At 35.4% G+C, this 22745-nt stretch overlaps 1 protein-coding gene and 1 long non-coding RNA gene across 9 annotated transcripts in view; one reads left to right on the top strand and one right to left on the bottom strand.

The window, feature by feature from the left end:
* zmat4a (zinc finger, matrin-type 4a) overlaps positions 1–22745 on the bottom strand; it is a 259922-nt gene that overhangs the window by 106475 nt on the left and 130702 nt on the right. For all 8 annotated transcript variants that reach the window (XR_012406880.1, XR_012406879.1, XM_073952205.1 and 5 more), the window contains one exon: positions 8538–8627. Coding sequence is in view for 6 of the 8 variants with exons in the window: in XM_073952205.1 (XP_073808306.1) it covers positions 8538–8627 (90 nt within the window). In the remaining 2 variants the exon portion in view is untranslated. The remainder of the gene's footprint in view (positions 1–8537; positions 8628–22745) is intronic.
* Positions 17432–22296, top strand: LOC141385819 (uncharacterized). The gene is made up of 3 exons (XR_012406881.1): positions 17432–18593; positions 18698–22059; positions 22201–22296. It is a non-coding gene; the product is annotated as an uncharacterized lncRNA (long non-coding RNA).

The following is a 22745-nucleotide window of genomic DNA, read 5'->3' as shown; positions in this document are numbered from 1 at the left end:
TCTGTTAAGTTAATATCAAAATGAAAATAGGCAGTTCCTTATATCATGTTTTTATTTTATTGTAAAGAAAGTGAAACGGCGTAGCCAGGATGAAAGAGGTTCCTTGACATTTCCTCGGAAGTTTATTTTCCATAAACTTGTGAAGTCTGAACTTACAAGGAGAGGATGCAATACTAAACTTTGTGTAGGCTACTTAATATAGAGGAAATAGCCCCAATCAGATGTCTCAGAATGTCTGCAGCCCTGCCTCCGTTTTCAGATGTCTTAATTTTTCCCCATCCACACTAACACGAGCAGCAGCGCTTTCAAATGAAAATGGCCTCTTCATCATTTTCAAAAAGCTCTGTTTTCACCGCTTGAAAACTCTGCCGTAGTGTGGACGGATGGTCTAATCCTAGCAAAACTTATGTGTTTTAAAACTAAAGCGTATTAATGTAAACCGGGCCTCAGTCCTGGAAGGCCAGTGTCCTGGAGAGGTTAACTCCAACCCTTATCAAACACACCTGAACCAGAAATCAAGCTCTTAGAAATACCAGAACTTCCTAACAGGTGTGTTGAAGCAAGTTGGAGCTAAACTCAGCAGGACACCAGCCCTCCAGAACCAAGTTTAGATACCCCTGCTTTATAGGGATCACAAAACAGTATATATTAATCACAAACTGTAAATTTCTCAGACCAGTTTTTTTCAAACATGGCCTAGTTTTCTAAGACTGCAATTGTATAAATGCATAGATTTAAAATGCAAATAGAAAATAATGTTGCATTGTAATTGCTATTTTCAGATAACAACGTTCACTGTGATTACAAATCTATGACCATGATGAAATCTGTCTTCTCTGTTTTCAAGTTCCTTATAATACAGCAACTATCAGAATAAGAGTCAGAACCAGTATTATTGCCAAGTGTGCTTCACACACAAGGAATTTGCTACAGAAGCTTCGAGTGTACATAAAGTGACAAGTTACAACACAAAATAAATATGAAAAAAGACAATAAGCATTAAACAGAGATGCAGTTAGTCAAAAAGATCACAGTACAAAATGCTTTATTGGTAGAACTACTGCAATTTTTGTAAATAGCATCTGTGATCAATTCCAATATCTCTGTCTCATAAATGTTGCAACTGAAATGGAAACTCATGCAAGCATTTGCAGTAAGGTCACTGTCCACACCTACCGAATGTCTAAGGTAAGGACTGACAGTATCTTTGTGAATACCAAAAAAGGTGCAAGCTGCTAGCGAACCTGACATATTTAGAAATCATTGCACATTATAGTTATCGATGGTTACAATACAAATGTACATTTCTTGTCCAATCAAGTAAAATTGCTGGCACAAAGCTTTTATTTTTCTGTGGAGCAAAAAAAAGAAACATTGCAACAATATCTGAAAGCAGCATACGCACAACAGTAGCCATGTAGAGTTCATTGATCTATAAATATCAGAAAGGGCAATGTAGTGGAAAAATAATTGCTTTCAGTTCCACTCTACTCCCTCAGTCCCACTGTGAAAAGTGCTGATTTTGAGTGAACGCCTCCTGACTCCTGAGTTTTTCTCTATCGCGTTTATAGGTTAATGGCACAGAAGGTAATCACCAAAAAAAATTCCACATCTTGCACTTTTTCATATTGATTTTCAAAACTACATTAACTGATAAGTGATAAGAATGTGTAAGAGGATTAATTTAATGATTAAGTGGGAAAACTTGTCTTAAACATTAGGACCTTAAATGAAGACTTCAGACCTCAAAAAAAAAAAAAAAAAAAAAACATCAAGCTTTGATAAAAGTAAGATAATTAGTAAGACTTGCATACAAATTTCAATTTCATTTACTTAGTCATTGATAAACAACAGCAGAAAAAACTACTTACATTTTAGTAGTAATATATCACTGCTCATCGCTAATGGGCACGTTCCTCTAAAAGAGTAATTACTTATTGTTATTAGTTACTTTTCACAAATAGCAACTGAATTAGTAAATGAGTTACATAACTATACAAAAATGAAAATAATAATAATAACAATTATTATTATTATTACAATTATACTAATAATAATAGCTTTTATTTATATGTGCCTTTTAAAGCACTCAAAGACACCTTACAGCATATCGCAAGCACAACATAAAAATACAAGCAACAAAAATAACAATCGACATAATATTAGCCCAGAAAATCATTAAAAGCTATCCTAAACGAAAATATTTTTATCTGAAATTTAAAATTGGAAATAGTGTCCACCTGGTGAATGTGCAAAGGCAGGGAGTTCCACAACTTTGGTGCTGTACAACTAAAAGCCCTGCCACCAAATGATTTCATCTTAAAGTTTGGATTAGATAACAAATCAGCAGAAGATGATCTCAGTGAGCGCAAAGTAGTGCACAAATTAAGATCAGAGAGATAGTGAGGTGCCAAGTTATGAAGAGCTTTGGATGTTAAGAGGAGGATTTTGTATTGTATTCGATAGTGAACTAGGAGACAGTGCAGGTAAAAGAGAATTGGAGTTATGTCATCTGAAGCATGCGAGCAGGTAACTATCCTAGCCGCTGAATTCTGTATTCTGTTGTCTATGAAGCTGCTTATTAGTTAGGAGAGAGTTACAGTAATCAGTCTGTGATGTAACTAAAGCATGAACAAGCAAATGAAGTACTTTGTTAAGATATGAAGAGTAAAGTCTTGTAATGATACGCAAATTTAAAAAGGCAAAATGTGAGATATTACTAATATGAGAACCAAATGAGAGTATGCCATCCAGTATAACCCCAATATTTTTCATGTGGGTTGAAAAATTGACTGGGAAGTTATCAATGTGCAGGGTAAAGGATTGAGTTTTGGATAAAACAGACTTATAGCCATTCAGAAGGGCTTCAGTTTTACTTGCATTTAACTTTAAGAAAATATTTGTCATCCATAAAGTACATTAATGTCATGTAGACATTTAGTAAGGTCAGAGGAGGGGAGAGATGTTGTAGGTTTTGTGATACTTGTGTATCGTCTGTATAAAAATAAAAAAGTTATGCCATAAGAATAAAATATATGACCTAGAGGTAAAATATAAGAAACAAATTAAAGTAGACCCAATACTGACCCTTGAGGAACACCATGAATGACTGAAACAGGATCAGAGCGTCTACTCTTTATCTGAACAAACTGTTTTCTGTCACTTAAATAAGAGATCCAGCGAAGTGCATTATCAGCTATTTCTATATGTCGTTCCAATAATAGTGAATGACTAAAATTGCAGTCACAGTAGAGTTTGAGCTTGCGAAAGGAAGGAAAACCACGCCAACACTGGGAGAACATTCAAACTTCACAAAGAAATGCCAACTGACATGCAAGAGATGGCAATTAACAGTATAGTAATAGTTAATAGTAATAGTATAGTCTCTCTGTCTAGTATAATCTCTCTGTCTTTCTTGTCCAGCAACACTCGGCCTCTCTAATCCTCCAACACTTGAACTCTCTCGCGTGCACTCAGGCTCTCTTGCCTGCACCCATTCTACCTCGCGCCCATTTGGTCTTACTCGCACACACACGGTCAAAGGTCAAGTATAAATGTATACTTATTTTGAGTAGTATACTAATATCAATGTACTAGTAATGTACTTGTTTACTAATAGCGCTTGAGAGAAACTGGCCAACTTTCTAGTTTTTAAAAATCTAGTTTTCTATTTTAAGTTTAAAATAGCTTCTATTGCCCTGACGGTCCCAGTCAGCAGTGAAAACTGTGAGAGGGACTTCTCAACCATGAACAGGGTAATAAATGCAGTAGCTTTTACAATAGCATTAGCTGCTTTAAGCTAAATTTTAAAAGTTAATGAATTTGCAGGTCAAGACAAAACATTCCCAATAGACTGCAAGGAGACCATCTTGCAGCTTGCATGTGGATCTCAATAAATGGGCCAGAATTTTCTGACTTTCCTTACCAAGAAACTCTGGAAACATTTTTCCAAAAGCATTTTGTGGATAAAAAGTTTTTAGCTTCTACGGTTGTACAGTTCAAATAATTGTTTCTGTCATTAAATGAAACAAATTAACACCATGACTGTGTCTGTGTCAGTCTGAACAGCTGAGCCGCATGCCCAATCCCCCTCCCCAAAAAAATTGTACCTAGGGTAAACAAAAATTAATCACACTTTGATCTTTGATACATTTAGAAATGCTGCCTTGCAAAAAACAATCAAACCAACAAGAAAAAAAATGCATAAAACTTGTTACCAAGCAAACAATTTAAAGGTCTGAAAATACTGTGACTTAGTTTAAAAAATGTAGCCACTTTTATCACTGTGCATTCAAAAAAAGGTAATTCTTATTATTTTCATATATCTACCTCATTACCATCAGCTTCATTGGGTAATGGCTCATTAAAAACTGCTGTCCAGCCTGCACAAAGTTTAGTTTGTCTGCAGAGTCTATTGACAGAGAACACATAGAGATCGATGACTATTTAAATGTCTGTTCATTGTTCCTATCGATCTAATACAAGCCAAGTGTTGAAGTTTAGTCAAAGAATTTAAGAGCAGCACATGCTCTTTTGCAATCTGGCCACTGAAGATTGATGTTTCCTTTCCCTATATAATAACCCTATAATAATCACCTCCATTACTGCTGCAATTCTCTAAAAAAGTCTCAATAGCTAATAACGTATACAATTACTGTGACCATGAAGAATATCAATAAAAACATACACTGCGTTCAATTTAATTCAAACTGCACTGCCGATGGCAAAGATTCAGCTCCAGTGCTCGCATAAACATTTACTGTAGATGTGCATTTGATCTCCTGTGGTGAGAGCTTTGTTGGTCTGTTTGGAGGCACATGTAACATCTGCAAAAACCACAGGCATCATAGACTTTCTCTGCACAATAGAGTACAAAACGGCTGATCCCAGCAACATCCACACAACTTTGTGCTTATGAAGCCCTCTCGTCGGGTGAACACCCCATCAAACACAGCAATAAAGCAGACGTCTGCTCTATCCTACAGAGAGAAGCCGAGCAGACAGACTATCATCTCAGCGAGACTCATTTCAGAAGATGGCGAAGTTCAGAGCTGAGTTACACTTGAATTGAACTTTGTTTGCTTGTTTGTTTGTTTCTGGCCGCTTAAAAATCTCTTGAGCAGAGACAGCTTCACCTATTAACACAATTCAGCACAAAACCAGATGGATCAAAGCATATTTTCACACATGCCAGACTGTTGTCTCCTTATGATGAAAAGATACTCTCACATGCTACGACTCTTGAGTCATCGTTGCATACATAAATAAATAGAACACCAGTCGTGTTCACAAACACAGAGCTCTCCTAGGAATTTGTAAATATATCTATTTATGATTTCAGTCATAAGCACAATCAAATAATACCAGGCATCCACCGCTTTTAAATGTAAAAATAGGTGTGGACATGGACATTTGTAACTTAAATTAGCAAGGCCTCTAGATATAATACAGAAGTCAACTAATCCGAGTAAAAATAGTATTTAGCATATGCATTTAGTTCCAGTTATTTACTACTTATTTATTACTGTTAATACACATTTATGGCAGTTCCAGTCATTTATTACTGTATTAAAATTAAAGTTGGCACAACAAGTCACGCAATTAATGAGAGAATGTGTTTGTGAATGCATCATTGAAGTGGAAAAGGAGATTGTCTAAATTACTTATCCTCCTAAACTCTGTGCACCCTGTATCAGGACCGTGATGTTGTTTACTTCCGTGCAAGAAGTATGATTTTATGTATGTTTTTTTCTCAGAATTACGACAACCATGACATGAGCGCACTCGGCCATGAAACTGAAACCAAAACCAGGCACAACATTTAAACGATCATATAGCATTTTTGAGTTGTGATTACGAAAAGCATTTGAAGTTTTTTTTTTCAAAGCAAACACAAAGTGTTGACCATGCAAATAAATGTTTACTGGGTCAGTATAACTAACTACCATTACCATAGGTTACCATTCAAAGTCTATACAAAATGTAGATGTTTAACCAACAGAAGACCTAAACATAGGCCTTATATTATTCGTGTTGTTTTACCATACCTTTGAGAACTAACAATAATAGCCTACACATATAAACCTTTCAGAACCGTGAGAAATCGTGATCTTGATTTTGAGCAAAAAAAAAGGGATTCTCATTTTAGACGGAATCGAGCAGTCCTAGATCTAGCCTCAATAAAAAGTAAAGCAAAAGTAACATAATGCATTATGAACCATATAAAGTAACAAAGTAAGGCAATTAGTTACTTTTTTGGGGAGTAACTCAATATTGTAATGCATTACTTTCAAAAGTAACTTTGCCCAACACTGTATTTTACTACATAAAACACATTGCTATGACGCTTGCAAACTGTACTTTATGTTAGAGGCCTGATTCCTCTTGCCTGCTGGTTTGATTTGATTATAATTCAAAGTGTAAGAAAATTATTAAGTAAAAACACTGCACCATCTCCTCAGATTCATTTTTTAATAATAATCACAAGTTTTCAATAATCAAGAGTTTGTTATTCATTAACCTTATTAAAAACAGAATAAATATGAAAACAATCAGTAAGTAGATGTAAATAAAAAAGAGAGCAAAATATAAAAATTATAGGTGTGCATAGATTATTTTTTTAATCCAGATTAATCTCACTGTAATCTTGGAATTAATCTAGATTAAAATGGCTCATTTGAACTCTGCCGAAGCCATTCAGAATATGTGTGCTACCCAAATAATGACTAAAAGTAAGTCTTTGAGAACGGGTTTTTCAAGCCAGGTGGCGCATTAGACAGGCTAATCTCCTGTTTTCAAAATGGATCACAAACTGCTTGAGAAACTGTTACTATTGTACTGTTACTACTATGATAATTGGCAATGAAAATAAATGATGTTCAACAAGATGTACTTGTGTTTACTAACTGTTTATTCAGTAAACATGAATTTTGAACTTTAGGCCAACATAAGCTCGAAACAGTGATTTTTAATCAACTTAATCCAACTAAAGTCATAACTGACCATAATAGAAATGGAATTAAGATATGGAGTATGCATATATTAGTGACATTATTGAAGTAAACACCGCAATCAAACTATTACCCTCATGGAGGACTTTTGCCATATTTTCCAACAAGATCCACACACGCGGCTGTCAGTACCGCACACACACATCACAAAATGCGTAAGTTTTTTTTTTTTTTTCATTCGGCGCGCTTTATTAAATTCCATAACACTCTCACCAATCCTTACTCCTTATTTGCGTCTAATACCTCAGTTTGTCATGGGGGCATGAATGAAATGTTCATGAGTTAAAGTGAAACTGCCAAACTGTAGTTAAAGTCACCCAAAATTACAGGAAATTCTTATATGAATGCACTTCACGAAAACACCTTAATTATATTATTGTCTATTAAGCCATATAACTACATTACAGATGTTCATGTAAGCATAGTCAGTAGTGTCTTCAAAGTAAGTGAAAGATCCGGAAAGGCAATTTTACTCAGAAGGGCACTTTTTTGTCAGACTGCTCACCAGTTTGACTTTCATTCACCGTCATTCATTTTAAAAAGCAGCCAGTCAATTTTATCTATATATGTTTTACTGGAACGCATAACCTCTACAGGTGCCTGTTAGTTGGATGTGGAGCAAACATTAATCAGATTCACTCTACTAAACTGCATCCATGTCAGCATGCCATGTTTGATGTGGTAATTTTACAGTAGGAATACACACAGGTTCAAAGACTCATTCTTGCCAACTACAGCGCAATTCGGCCAGGTATACATCGGTGCTAAAATATCAAGGTAAAAGTCATCATAGCTTGCATAGAATTGACTCAGCTCCCAACCCAACTTTGAGAATAGATTAACAGCGATATTTTTTTAAGCCCGATAAGAGTCTCAAGTTAACGCAGCATGATAACGGTGATAACGGCCCACCACTAATAAAAATATATAGTATAATTGTACATTTTAACATTTTCTTTAACTAGCAAAAGTCTTTGTTATATTAATTACAAGAAAAATCATCATTATTATATCTATAAAATGCATTTAAGATTAGTTAGTGATTGCTTTTCTTTTGTTCGATAACAAAATCAGTAACATAAAGCAGCAGACCAAATGCATTGATCTAAAATAATAAACATCAGATTTTTAGGACATCAGATATTATGAAATATTCTGTGTTCATCTGACCACTCAAGCATAATACTCCACAGAAGAGAACCGATAAATCAATTGCTGTCCAAGAAAGGAAGGTTTCAATATGCGTTTTTGCACTATCGATTTACTGCCTCTCTGAAATTATGATGAAAAGTCCTTTTTGAAACTTTTTAAAGGGTTTTTTTAGAGTGCAGTTTCAGAATATTTTGGCGGTGGGGGGTAATAAAGATTTAGGCCTTGGTACTTAAATCAGCTGGTGATTACATTCATTACAATGCACTATTATACCAGAAAAAAAGGCATGACTACAACTATAATATGAACGAGTAGATGAATAAAAACACAAGCACATTAATTCATGGACACATTAAACTATAGCAATATACTCACGTCATCTGTTCTGAGCTTCTTTGCTGGACATCCCCCATCTACTGGATGCAACATGTAATACAGACGCACTTTGTTTGCATGTTTCCGGCTCTAAAAGTAAAAGCAGAGAGAAAAATGAAATGCGTATCGTTAAAATGTTGTTGTTTGAGTTCAAGAAGGCTGTAACAAATGTGAAGGACATGTACTGTATGTTTATTAGCCTATTAAACTTTTCTTAATTCTTATATTCATTACAGTTCATCCATGTGAGTTTAGCCTTTCAAAATGCAAATTAAACTGAATATTAAGACAGATGTGGCAACATTTTTTTTTACATAAAGGATTTTTCTCAGCATCTTGCATGTTTAACATCAAACCTTTGACATTCACATCAGTCAAAGATGGCCAAGTTCATACCCGGGTTACACTTTACTTGAACTTCCTTGTTTGCTTGTTTGTTTCTGGCCTCTAAAAATCTCTTGAACTAACTCAATGCAACACAAAATCAGATAGATCAAAGCATATTTTCACACATGCCAGACTGTTGTCTCCTTATGATGAAAAGATACACTCACATGCTCTGACTCTTGAGTCATCATTGCATTCATAAATAAATAGGGCACCAGTCATACTCGCAGACAGAGAGTACTCCAAGGAATGAACTCCAGTGGCAACATTTTTGCATAAATGATTTGGCATCGCTTCTTGCATGTTTCCCGTCAGTCTTATAGTGAATGTTCAGTACAAGATGCTATAAAGAGTCACATTTACTCAGAAATAGATATTAACATTTTATTATGTTGGTTTATGCACACATTAGCCCCTTTCACACAGTGATAGCAGTGAATTCAACGACTTTGCTGGTAAATTCAAGAAAGCGTTGTTCACACAGGCAAGGAAGTTTCAGATTTTTTCCCGAAAAGACCATTCACACATTCATTCCAAAATACCAGTAAATTCTGACATCATTAACCAAAAAAAGCCTGTAAAAATCTGCACTTGTATTTGTAAAAATAGAAGTGTTCCGGCTTTTGTTGATGGTTTCACTTTTATTTAAAGCTTTAGCATTTATGCAGCTGTTTTTGTCCCAGAGACATCCAAAGGCAGACGAGCAAAGCGCAGCTAAATGTTTACACATCCGACTACATTACAAACTCTTTGGATGAATAAGTATTGTGAACAACTTTGATGAAAACATGTGGAGAAACAGTTTCGCTTGTCCAGATGTACATAATATGTGTGTGTGCTGGCGCTCAACAAAGCACTTCTTCAGGTGCATACGTGTTAAACAACTGAAGCAGAGCTTAAAGGTAAACAAACAGTGGTTTATCATAAGCATTTAATCGATGGATTTCTATGAAAGTTGGCATTCTGAAGGAACAAAAGAAACATTATCTGACTAACATTTAACAGCTAAATGTGTCTGGAAAATATTCAAAGGCTTTTGTTTTAATAAACAGCATGAATGTGAATGCATCTGAATGCTCTGATTGGCTGGAGTAGACATCTCATGCCAGAGGGTTCCAAACGTAAATGAGATATTTCCTGCAATTTTCCTTCTGCATTCACAGAGAGCAGCATTCCGGCAAATTAGTAATGTCATTTTTCTCTTTCCGGAAAATTACCGGAACAAATTTAGTGGTATTATCATAAATACCTGTTCACACATGATCCCTTTCCGGAAAATTACCTGTAAAATTGCCCCTTTCTGTATGTGTGAAAGAGGCTATTGTGTTTGAAAAAAACATAATCTTACATTAAATCTAGCGCATAGCAAAGGATAAGTGTGAAATAGAACAGTTAAATAAATAAAATAAAACCATGACATTTTTTAACAAGATTCATACCAGAGCACAAATGCAGTCTGTACTAGGTGAATTACTGAGCAAGTATATAGTACATCAGAAAAGCCATATGTAACGGAGGCCAGCTAGTGTGTGCTGTGCAGGTAAACCTCACTCCTCTGACCTCTAAAGGTGCTCTAGCAACAGACGCTAGAGGCCATGGTCTTTAGCCTCCTTGTTAGAGCAACCGGCGGGGTTACACATACATATAACCACAATACTACATTCAAAATATGTCTGCTGTTTGCTCATTCATAGATTTCTATTTAATTTAATTTATTGATTTACCTTCGGCTTAGTCCCTTATTTATCAGGGGTTGCCCTAGCGAAATTAACCACCAACTATTACGGCATATGTTTTACACAGCGAATGTCCTTCAGCTGCAAGCCAGTATTGGTAAACACCCATACACTCTCACATTGACACACATACACTATAGTCAATTTAGTTAATACAATTAACCTATGGCACATGTCTTTGGACTGTGGAGGAAACTGGAGCACCCAGAGGAAACCCATGTGAACGCGGGGAGAACATGCAAACTCTATACAGAATGCCAACTGGCCCATCAGGGACTCAACCAGCGATCTTCTTGCTGTGAGGCAACAGTGCTAACCACTGAGCCACCGTGCCACCCTGCTTTCTGTTTAGTTATTGACAAATGAGCTGAAACAACACAATTCTCATTTTTTTTACTGGTTTATGTTTAATCCACTTAATTTTGTAAAAACTAATACGCAAACTTAATTCCTTTGTGTTGTCCAAACACAACATGTTTGTTTGAAAGTCATTTTTACAGTGTATGCAAGGAACCATGCAGAGAGAGTCTACATTATTTGATAATTTGCCTTGCAATCACTTTGCACGAAAAAAAATAAAAATAATAAAAAAAAAAAATATATATATATATATATATATATATATATATATATATATATATATATATATATATATATATATATATATATATATACGATAAACAATAATTGGTGTTATTTTCACTACCCAAGTATATTATTTTGTAACTATGTTGGTGGAGGAATTTATTATTATTAAGCCAAGATTGTGGACGTATGAATAATGAAGCATGACAATTACCATAGAAGAAAATACTGGCCCATCTTGTGCACAGGCCAATAAATAATTACTGTGGTTGGCGTTAAGTGAGTGTGGAGCCACAAATCACAAACCCATCAATTACTTGGGTTTGACGGCACAGCTTTGAGAGAGTGGGCCAAATCAATTCATTGCTCAGTTTACCTGAAAATGATGTTGTTTGACAAGAGGGTAATTGAACTTCATCCTCGACACAAAGGAAGGAGGCAAAGTGTGGAAATGAAGGACAGAGAGAGTGGCACTAGAATAATCTGCATTGAAAAGCACTCGTTTGGTCCTTGAAGATTTTAGCCATCTTTTCTTAGACACATAGACCTGAATGAACAGACCTGAATGAAAGAGACAGAAGAAACTCTGCGTTATAAAGAATGATGCTGCTTCAGCACCTGGAGAGTGTATAAATACAAATATATTATTTCTCATCAACCTCTTCGGAAACAATTTAATCCATAAGTTCCTCTTGGGTTCCTACAGCAACAATAAATATGCAAAATAGTCCATATATGTCAATTGAATAACACTGACAGGCATAAGCTAACAGTCAATGTTGGCGAAAATAACTTTTAAAAGTAATGCATTACAATATTGAGTTACTCACCAAAAAAGTTATTCATTGCATTACTTAGTTACTTTCATGGTAATGTGTTCTGTTCATTTTTGAGTTACTTTTGCTTTACTTTTTATTAGCTGGTTGAGGCTTGATCAGTTTCATTCTATTCTTTTCTATTCTACTCTATTTTATTGTATTTTATTGTATTGTATTTTATTTTGTTCTATTTTATTTTATTTTATTTTATTCTTATCTGAGAATTTCTTAATGTAACAATCACCAGCTATCTAAGCCTGTGCAGATCGCTGGTATGCACAAAGACTGCTAAAAGACTACAAATCCACCGCTATAAGGACTACAAGTTCCAGTCATGCACTTCACTTACACACCTGGCCTAGATCCTAGTTGTTGCTAGATCAGATACAGTTGCGGCCGGAAGTTAACAAGAAGTTAACATCTACCCCCACCCCAACCCTAAACCCAAATGTTACAATAACGTAAAAACATTAGTTGTGTGAGTATTATTTATGCTATCTATTAAATTACCCAATAAATTGAATTTTTTAATGCCTACCCCCACCCCAACCCTAAACCCAACCGTCACAGTACTGTAAAAATATTAATTATTGTTATACAGTGTCATAAAAAATGCTGCTATATTAATGTGCATAGCGCACATCCAGCCGGCCGCGTATTTGATCTAGACTTTACCCCAGATCCCCCATGTTTGCAAACAGACACAGCTGAAACTGTTCAGGACTAATTACACAGACTATTTATACACCTCTGAAACACACCCACACACTCATGGCTGAGTCTTGTTATAGGCTTACACATTATGACGCGTTTCCCTTACCTCGTCTTACCAATACTTGCTTTGTTTTGTTTGTTTTACATTGTCTGCTGCCTGCCTTTGAACATCCGCCTGTTATTGACCATGTCGTTAGATTTGCCTGTATACATCTGTTTGCTTCTGTGTTGACTGTTGCTTGCCTGACCATTCTCTGCACAATAATCCCTGCATCGTCAGCATCCACTTTACATTACACCTAACCCCAGAGCTCTATATATTGTATGTACAGATTATTGAACATTCTAAAAGCATCTCATGTTAACACCTTAATCCTATTATTATCTTATTCAAATTAAGGCAAATGATTAAATTACTGATGTCCATGTAAATATAGTCACTAAAAGCGTTTAATTTACCTGCACACAGCAAAAAAGATGCTAGCAAAAAAAAAAACCATGCATTTATCAAGAGGAGATGGAAAAGATATTGCATTTCACTCAAGGTGCGACTTTCTTTATCCATTGTTTCCCCATTTTTAAAGCTCCCTTTAGGGAAAGGGCTCTGATTGCAATTACATGCGAAGTGATAAATTATGTCCTATGAACCGTAAACTGACAAATTGACAAGTGTGTTGATATGCATTACCTGCCACAGTTAATTTTAACCAGCATTTGGCAAGTCGGCGACTGTTAATTTCGAACCCAGAGTGCGGAGTGTGTTTCATGTTTGAAATGAACTGCATTAACCCCCCAAAAATATTCATTAGATCTAACTGCAATTAATTTGCTTAATTATACAAAAACAGATGCTCCCCACACTCATCAGCAACTAGTGGGGATTGAAAGAACACTTGTGGACTAATCTAACCTGTAGAGTAACAATAAGTACTCTTGACTGCAGTTCTTACGGGAGTCTTCGGTATGGTAATTATTATACGAGGTAGACAAAACTAGTCTCAAAGCGTGAAGCAAACTCAGGCTGAGGTTGGACTGTCACAGCAATAGATTTAGATGGGCCGCAATTTAGCTCTAAGCACAAAAAAGCACATGATGTTCCAAACCCCACTGCCATTTGGCCAGAGGAAAACATCAAGCTCTACTCATGGGTAAGCGCAAGGGAAAAATAACTGGCAAATAGAGAAAGCTTTCAAGACTCATTACTGTAAAAGGACCCACACTCCACTGGTAAAGGACTGTGCGCTGAGACATGTCTCCTTCAGGGTTTACTTTATGTTTTGATATCAAAAGTGAGTTAAAGAGTAGATGACCCTGTCAATACTGAGGGCAGGATTCTTGCTCGCTGCACTGCATTTAAGTTTACTCACTTCAGTCGGACTTGGTTTTATACCTACAACCAGGGGCATAAATTCCAGGCACAATAAACACAAAATTTCTCAAGAGCCATTTTGGAAGGGAAGCAAATAATACTGAGAAAATTGTACCTGAGAATGCCTTTTTAGCTGTTGCGGTCGTGTTCGTTTTTAGACATTACTATCCATCAAGCAAGCAACATTATTACTGTGAACATAACAACACAGTGGACTCATCCCCTCCAAAAATAACATTATCTATATTAAAGAGAAAATAATCACTACATCTGATGTTTACGTGAATAAACTTGCACGCCTAACTTATTGCAGTTCAACAAATCGTCATCGTAGAATTATAAGGTTTTATCTGACATTTTTGTCAAAATTGAGTTATTGACATATTCTTATTAAATGACAACTTATTTACATTATGATACGTTTTTTATAAGTTGTTTACATTAAGACTTTTTTAAGACAAATTTCTAATCAGCCAATCGCATGGCAGCAATTCAATTAATGTAGGCTTTAAGACATGGTCAAGACAATCTGCTGCAGTTTAAACCGAGCATCAGAATGAGGAAGAAAAGTGATTTAAGTGACTTTGAACGTGGCATGGTTGTTGGTGGCAGACGTGCTGGTCTGAGTATTTTAGAAACTGCTGACTTACTGGGATTTTTACGCACAACCATCTCTAGGGTTTACAGAGAATGGTCCGAAAAAGAGAAAATATCCACTGAGCCAAAGTTCTGTGGACACAAATGCCTTGTTGATGCCAGAGGTCGGGAGAATGGCCAGACTGGTTCGATCTAATAGAAACGCAACAGTAACTCAAGTAACCACTTGTTACAACAGAGGTATACAAAAGAGCATCTCTGAATGCACAACACATCCAACCTTGAGGCAAATGGGTACAGCAGCAAAGGACCCCACCGGGTGCCATTCCTGTCAGTTAAGAACAGGAAACTGAGCCAACAATTTGCACAGGCTTACCAAAATTGGATAATAGAAGATTGGAAAAACGTTGCCTGGTCTAATGAGTCTCGATTTCTGCTGTGACATTCGGATAGTAGGGACAGAATTTGGCATCAACAACATAAAAGCATGGATCCATCCTGAGTTGGGTTCGAGCTGGTGGTGGGGGTGTAATGGTGTGGGGGATATTTTCTTGGCACACTGTGGGCTTATTTGTACCAACTGAGCATCGTGTGAACCCCACAGCCTACCTAAGTATTGTTGCTGACCATGTTCATCCCTTTATGACCACAGTGTACCCATCTTTTGATGGCTACATCCAGCAGAATAACGCACCATGTAATAAAGTGTGAATCATCTCAGACTGGTTTCTTGAACATACAATGAGTTCACTTTACTCAAATGGCCTCCTCAGTCACCAGATTGTACAGTACAGACATTCACATAATGGATGTGCAACAAACAAATCTGCAGCAACTGCAGCAATCATGTCAATATAGACCAAAATCTCTGAGGAATTATTCCAGTACCTTGTTGAATCTGTGCCATGAAGGATTAAGGCTAGTAAGGTGTACCTAATAAAGTGACCGGTTAGGGTATATTTCAATATAAGTTGTTGTGAATGCTTCCAGCTTTAAAGTACCTCAACAATGACTGAAGCCACAAACAATTGAGGATCCACACCTTATTTTCACCCAATAACTTTTGGTGCATCCCTATTATCAACACAATTACAGATTCCTGTTGCACATTTCTGCCGTGTGATTTGCTCTTAGATCAATATCGAGTAAAAATGTCCAGAGCTTATTACTATCGACATACATTTTATTGTGATTCAACATGTCATTTATCATTCCAGCTCTGTTTACAATACACAGCAGGGTTTTTAAAATCTAAATTTTAATCCCACAACCCCTTGGGGATTCTCATCTACGCCTACAACATAATCTTATCTTTCTTAACCCAAAAATAAATAAATTATGCTATGATTTGCTTACTATTTTACCTTTAAAAAAACAGCTGTTGGAGAATCAAGATTCATCAACATTCATCAAGGAAACAGCAGACTCTGCCACCTTTTACAACAGCATGTGTGCCATAAGGACACACAAATTATAAGCAGTCAAACACTGTTTGGTGGCACATAGACAGCTCACTTTCATGCTGAGACATATTTTACAGAAACCCTGATTGCAAGAGAGTACAGAGTAGAATTTTGCCTTATAATTTAAAAATTCTGACAGTGTAACTCAAAGAAAAAAAATGGTTCATAAGGAAAAGCCGAATATATTCAACACATTAAATCGTGCTCATGCTGCGAGCTGTTTTTATGTTGTTTCGGGAGTTGTGTCAATACTGATTTATTGTGTTTGGTTCTAGAAGTAACTAATGGTTATAATCATTTCTATGAAATATATTTTTAAAAAAGGAGGTGGGGGGATTAGTTCAAACCATTTCCAGATTTACTTTTAACAGCACAAAATGTGCAGAACTCTAACAGATGGTGCTGAACAACAAATCTAGAGCTATAAATTTTAATTAGTCATCTGCATCAAATAATTTGGGTTATCAGCATGCCACCGATTCACTGCATATTTTATTAAACAGCACTATATGCATTTTCACTATTTATTCTCTGGTTGCTTAGTCACTCTCACATAAAATGCCAGGAAACTGTGGGATTTCAGATTGACCTCCTTCAACAGACATCTGCATCATGCTGACAGAAGACTAGCACACAATACTCACAGCACCTCTGTAGTTTTCACCAGAAGAACTAGGACAGGCTATTAGTGCTTCATATTGTTCTTGCTGTCAGATTTTGTGAATCATTTCAAACACACCTTCAGATGTATTTTAACATCAACGCCTTCCAGCAAGGCATTAAAAACATGAATTTTGTTATTAATAACAACCGAATATATAACCTGAGTGAGACTCTGAACCTCAAGCACCACTACAAAAACATTCTCGAAATTAAACAGACAAATTGCATTAGCATAAAGACAAGGCAATCCATAAACTTCTTCAGTGTTAAGAGGTAACATCAAAAGAGAAACACAGCACCATGTCTTTGAAATCTGAACACACAGAATAACAGTGCTCAGCGAGTCTTTCATGCCACATAAATGACATTATATTTGTCCACAACACTTGATATCCTCCATCAATTCATTCTAAACTGGAAGATTGTGTATAATGTGTATATTTTAGCTTTATATTGCTCTACCTGTGGTCTAAACTAAGTCTATGTGCTGCATATAGACTAGAGAGCTATAATTAAATAGGTCACACTCTCGTTTTTACAGCAGCTTTTTATTTTTTTTTTTAACATTACACTTCAAACTTGGGCTGGGATGATAAATGATATTATATCGAATTGTGATAAAATTTATGTCAATAACAATGATAAGCGCTGGACTGTTTTACTCTATATTGATCCAAAAGCCAATCACGCAGCCGAAATATGCAACAATGGGAATCTAAAAGTGTACTGATATTAGAGATGTACCGAATTTTCGGCCACCGAAAATTTATTGGTCGAAAATATTTTATGCTAATTATCTGGACCCTCTAATTGTTGTGGTTTCGGTCATTGTTAGAATACTTTTTTAAATCTAGAAGCATTAACCACTTATAGCAAAAAAATATATTGTTTTCGTTCACCATGGAAAAAGAAATCATCACCTTGGAATTATAAGGTTGTATCTTACATTTTTGTCAAAATTGAGTTATTGACATATTCTTGTTAAATGACAACTTGCATTATGGTATGTTTTTTTATAAGTTGTTTAAATTTAAGACTTTTTATTTAAAAAAACAAATGAAACACACATACTGTTTGCTATATGGAATGCAAAAACTTTGAAGCTCTTTATCTCAGAATCATTCAGAATGCAGATAGAAAGATAGAACCTTATAATTCCAAGGTGACGAATTATCAAGACTGCATTTTTGCCATACTTCAAACTAGGGATGCTCAAATATTGAGCCAAAATGTATATATTTGGATATTATATTTGAAAACGTGCAACTGTTGATAAATACAAATCTTAACATGACGTTTTCTGTACCTGATTAAACCTAACAAACACAGTGTACAAATCTTATTTTAAAACCCTAACTAGGACTGTTTAGTTATGGCAATATCATCATCCTGGTTAATGTTGCAATCATGATTATTTAAAGAGCCCCTATAATGCATTATAAAAGGTCATATTTTGGTTTTGGGGGTCTCCAACAACCAGCTGATATGCATGCAAGGTCAAAAAACACTTTCATTGTCTTAAAATAAGCATTAGTTTTACCTCATTATCCCAATAACTCCCATATAATTTGTTCAGAGATTTGTCTAAAACCCCTTTTTTGGTAAGGCTAATCTGCGGTGATTAGTTGTGACCCAGTCTGTTGTGATTGGTCGACTGGGTTTAGCATGAGCCAGAAAGAAATGCCCACCAAGGTTATGAAGTAGCATGTGAGAGCCCAATGCAGGTATGAATTAAAGCAATGCATTTAAACGCCAGCATGTGAGAGCCCAATGCAGGTATGAATTAAAGCAATGCATTTAAACGGCAGCATGTGAGAGCCCAATGCAGGTATGAATTAAAGCAATGCATTTAAACGCCAGCATATACTCTTCTTAATCATAACCCCAAGTAATAACAACGACACGCATTCAGTATTATTCCACACAGTGGCAACTGTGTTAACTATTTTGAGAATTAACCACGCCACTTATGTGTGCAGGAACAGCTGATGGTTGCCAAATAGCAAAGGCAAACAGCAGAGGATCGCGAGTTCAGAAACGCATTTAAATCGCTAAAGGAAGAAGAATATCATGTTTTGGATGCAATATGTGAATAGCCCTATACACTTTTAACCTGAGAGATACAGTACAAGTACCGATCTACCTGTATAATGAGTAATTAATTACAAGCTGAGTGGAGCGATTACAGCTTACAACACACAATTAAATACATATTTTGCAAACTACAGAAAATGAGGCAACAATTCTAATTTCACTTAATTTTTATGATACAGGGGAAGAAGAAACTGGTCCATATGAACCGTAACAGTTACTGACAAAGTCCAATTAATAATTGTCTCGGCTGCTACTTCCTTTAGCAAACGGCCAACGAATACCACGTTGAAGCGTCTGAAGAGTCAGAATCAGAAAAATGACAGGAACACAGCACAATGTATACTGTGGTATTGTTGTGAAAATAAACTTTAACTCTTTATTCCCCACAGACTAATCTCCATCTGTCAGGGATCATTATCTTCATGTCACGATCAGTCCTGTGATTCCCCACGCTGCGCTAGTGTCTGAAGGGGAAGGTGTGTTCACAGTTTACCGGAACCGGCACTACATAATTGGTGATGAATCGTATTAACTTCGAAGTGTTCAGACAAAAGAACCGAACCCAACACAATTCATTTATTCGACTCTGAGTCAATAGGTGCACTTTAAGATTTAAACCCCAGCTGGATGTTTTCATTCACTTAGTGTTGTGAGTGATTCATACCTTAAAAAGTGATATGCAGACGTAGATAAACCACAGTGGTCACTAAAATAACTTGATTGAAACTGGAAAAACTACTGACAAGAAACTACTGAAAATCAGATATCGCTTTTGAAATGTGGTTCAACAGAAGCATTAAACCAATGTGACTGGCCAGGACAAAATAGAAGAGCATCAAAAATTTTGTCTACGTCTGACAAATTTAAAATATATTTTCTATAAATATGGTTGCAATGACCTCTACAGTTTAGAGACCAGTGGTGTATTTTAGACCATGTAGACATTTTAGAGGGTAACTGATATTAGTGACAAACTAACAAAAACGTCATCAAAATTGTAAAACAATAACATTAATAATAATTAAACTGTCAGTAATAATACAAAAGCAAATGACAAATGCAATTAAATAAAATATGCAGAATCAAATATAAAATAACACAGCACCTTCACTGCAATGATGTTTTTGTATTGCAATATCATAAACAACTGAAACTAAAATTTTTTTGCATGCAAGTCTCAATTATTCAATGAACAAAAATGAATAATCAAATGGAAAATAACACAGCATAGAAATTGAAGCTATTTCAATTTATTTCACATGCAGTCCTCTAGAGCTAAAAAAAATCTAGATCTTTCTTTTCCCAAAATCTTCCCAAAATTTTTTGCCGATATCAATTTGGCAGACAATTTATTATACATGACTATTTTAACTCCTCTGCGCCACTTTGAACTAAACGCAATGTGTCTAGTGTGCAATACCCTTGTTCTAGCAGCAATGTGACAAAATATTACGCTTCTCATCTAGTGTGCGACTGCCTTTACAAAAAATCCTGAGCATCAGATGTGACTTGACATTGTGAAATCGTGCTGCGTGGTGAATCTAAATGGGAATCAAAGTGTGGAAAAGTGAGTTCATTAGCAATCAGTCTCTGTCTAGTATATAAAAGACTTTCTGTAAGACCCAAGGACTCCTCTCATTATATGTTTTCATGTTTTTTTTTTCTGACAGGCCCTCATCCATATTTCATAAGAGCTTCACAAGCCTTTGTTCTGTCCATTAACACTTTCTTCTTCCAATTTGTTTGCTGCTCCTCCTCCCTTTCCAAGAGCTAAAGAATGCATCAGTACAAACAATAGAGAATTATGCTGCGGCTTGAGTTTCCTCAGATAAACCGCAAGATTCTCAAAGCATATAAATCCACTGCTTAAAAGACAATAAGACTGAAGTCATGTAAAGCTTTCCTCAATAGGTCTATTATGCTTTGTGCTTTCAATACGCTATTGTTAATTGCGTATAGGAATTTCATACCAATTAAAAAAGAAAATAAAGTATCTCTATATGAAATGGACGTGGTTTTTAACATTTAGCTACAGTAAATATAGGGACAAGAAGCTAGTAAGCGTTTTGTCTTGACAAACATCCTAAACAAAAATGACTGCCTTTGTTCTTACGTTTGCAAGAAAAATAAATGAGTCATATCTTCTGACAATGGATTCATTACACTGTAACTGTACAATATGAGCTTGTTCACCCACAAATTATGACTAACTTTAAACAAATGCTTTCAAATGCAACATAATTTTTGCCCCTATGAAAAAGGCGCCAGTAATGGCGTGTCTCATGCATCCTACTTTCATTCTAACTTCTAATTATCATTATCTGAAAATATCACTGTGAAAAGATTTCATCTCTTTATTTAACTCTATCAGGTGTTAGGCCAACATGAGCATCCTCCTGATTTAGGCAACTTTACAGGAACTAATTGAGGCAGCTGAATTTCAACACACTGCTGATTCTCACTTAGATAATAACTAAGTAGATGTGTTTAACTGCATCAAAGTCAGATCTCTCACTGCTTAGCAAAGAGCTTAGATCACAATGTCTACGCCAGCCTATTCCATTTAAACAGAGAACATTTAAACTATTGCCTGACTGATGTAAATGGATCATATACTTTTATTTTCTAAGTTGGTTTCTATATTTAAACAAAATTTTGTGGCAGAAATAGGATTTTGAGATCTCATGTACCACTGAATAATTTGATATTTTTTAATGTTTTCAAAAATAAAAAAATTATTATGCTCACCAATGTATTTGTATGTGAAATATTACTATTTAATAATATTATATATTTATATACTTAAGCCAGAGTGCTCTGCTTCACAAATACAACACCATACAAAGTGAACTACCAAGTAAACTAACCACACCAGAAAGTTGTCCATATGGAAACAGAGAGGTGAAACCAATGTACAGTATTTCATTACAAATCAGACACTGTTATGTTGTTTTGCAATATTTATTTGGTGTTTTGCAAAGAAACGCATAAAAACAATATTTTATTCTTTAATATTATACCTATAGGATAAAAATCCAGTGAAATGTATTACGGTCAGCAATCAAAAAAATCCAAAATTGACATCACGTGTAAAGTGTGTGAACTAAACTGAACTTAAACACTAAAAACTGAACTACACTGTTCCAGTTACTATGACCATTTATGTGAAGCTGCTTTGACACAATCTACATTGTAAAAGCGCTATACAAATAAAGCTGAATTGAATTGAAAAAAAAGTTATAAGAAACAAAAGCAAAAATTAAATCTAGAATAAGAATCAATGAGGTCCCTTTCCGAAAGGTGTTAAGAAAATGTTGGTTTGCCGCTGGACCCCTCCTCATATAATGAGTAGATGTCAATGGGGCCTATCTTTGCTGCACATTATTTGTGTGGAACTTTCAACAGCGAGCATACATGGAGCTCAATCAAAAACTTTCAAGTCCTGGATTACAGCTTTTGATATTGTCAAATCTTTTGTTTCTACCTTCTAATGTACAGCTTTTCTGTTCATGTATTTCATGATGTCATATGTATTTATTTTTACTTAACTTCTACTCTTTATTTGGTTTAACATTATTTTTGTTTTGTTTTTTGTTTTTTACAGCAATCTTTTACTTCTGTTATTATAAAACAATTCAACAATATAGTCATATGCTTTATCCTTATTATATTAAACAAAAACTGAAATAATAAAAACAATTGTTTACAAAAAGAATTACACTGCACAAAACTGAAACCTGAATTCAAAGTTTTCCTAATTGGGAACAACATGTTTTTGTGCA

This window comes from Danio rerio, chromosome 5 (assembly GCF_049306965.1).
Source record: "Danio rerio strain Tuebingen ecotype United States chromosome 5, GRCz12tu, whole genome shotgun sequence".
Classification (NCBI taxonomy): domain Eukaryota; kingdom Metazoa; phylum Chordata; class Actinopteri; order Cypriniformes; family Danionidae; genus Danio; species Danio rerio.
This window is presented reverse-complemented; position numbering and strand designations above follow the sequence as displayed.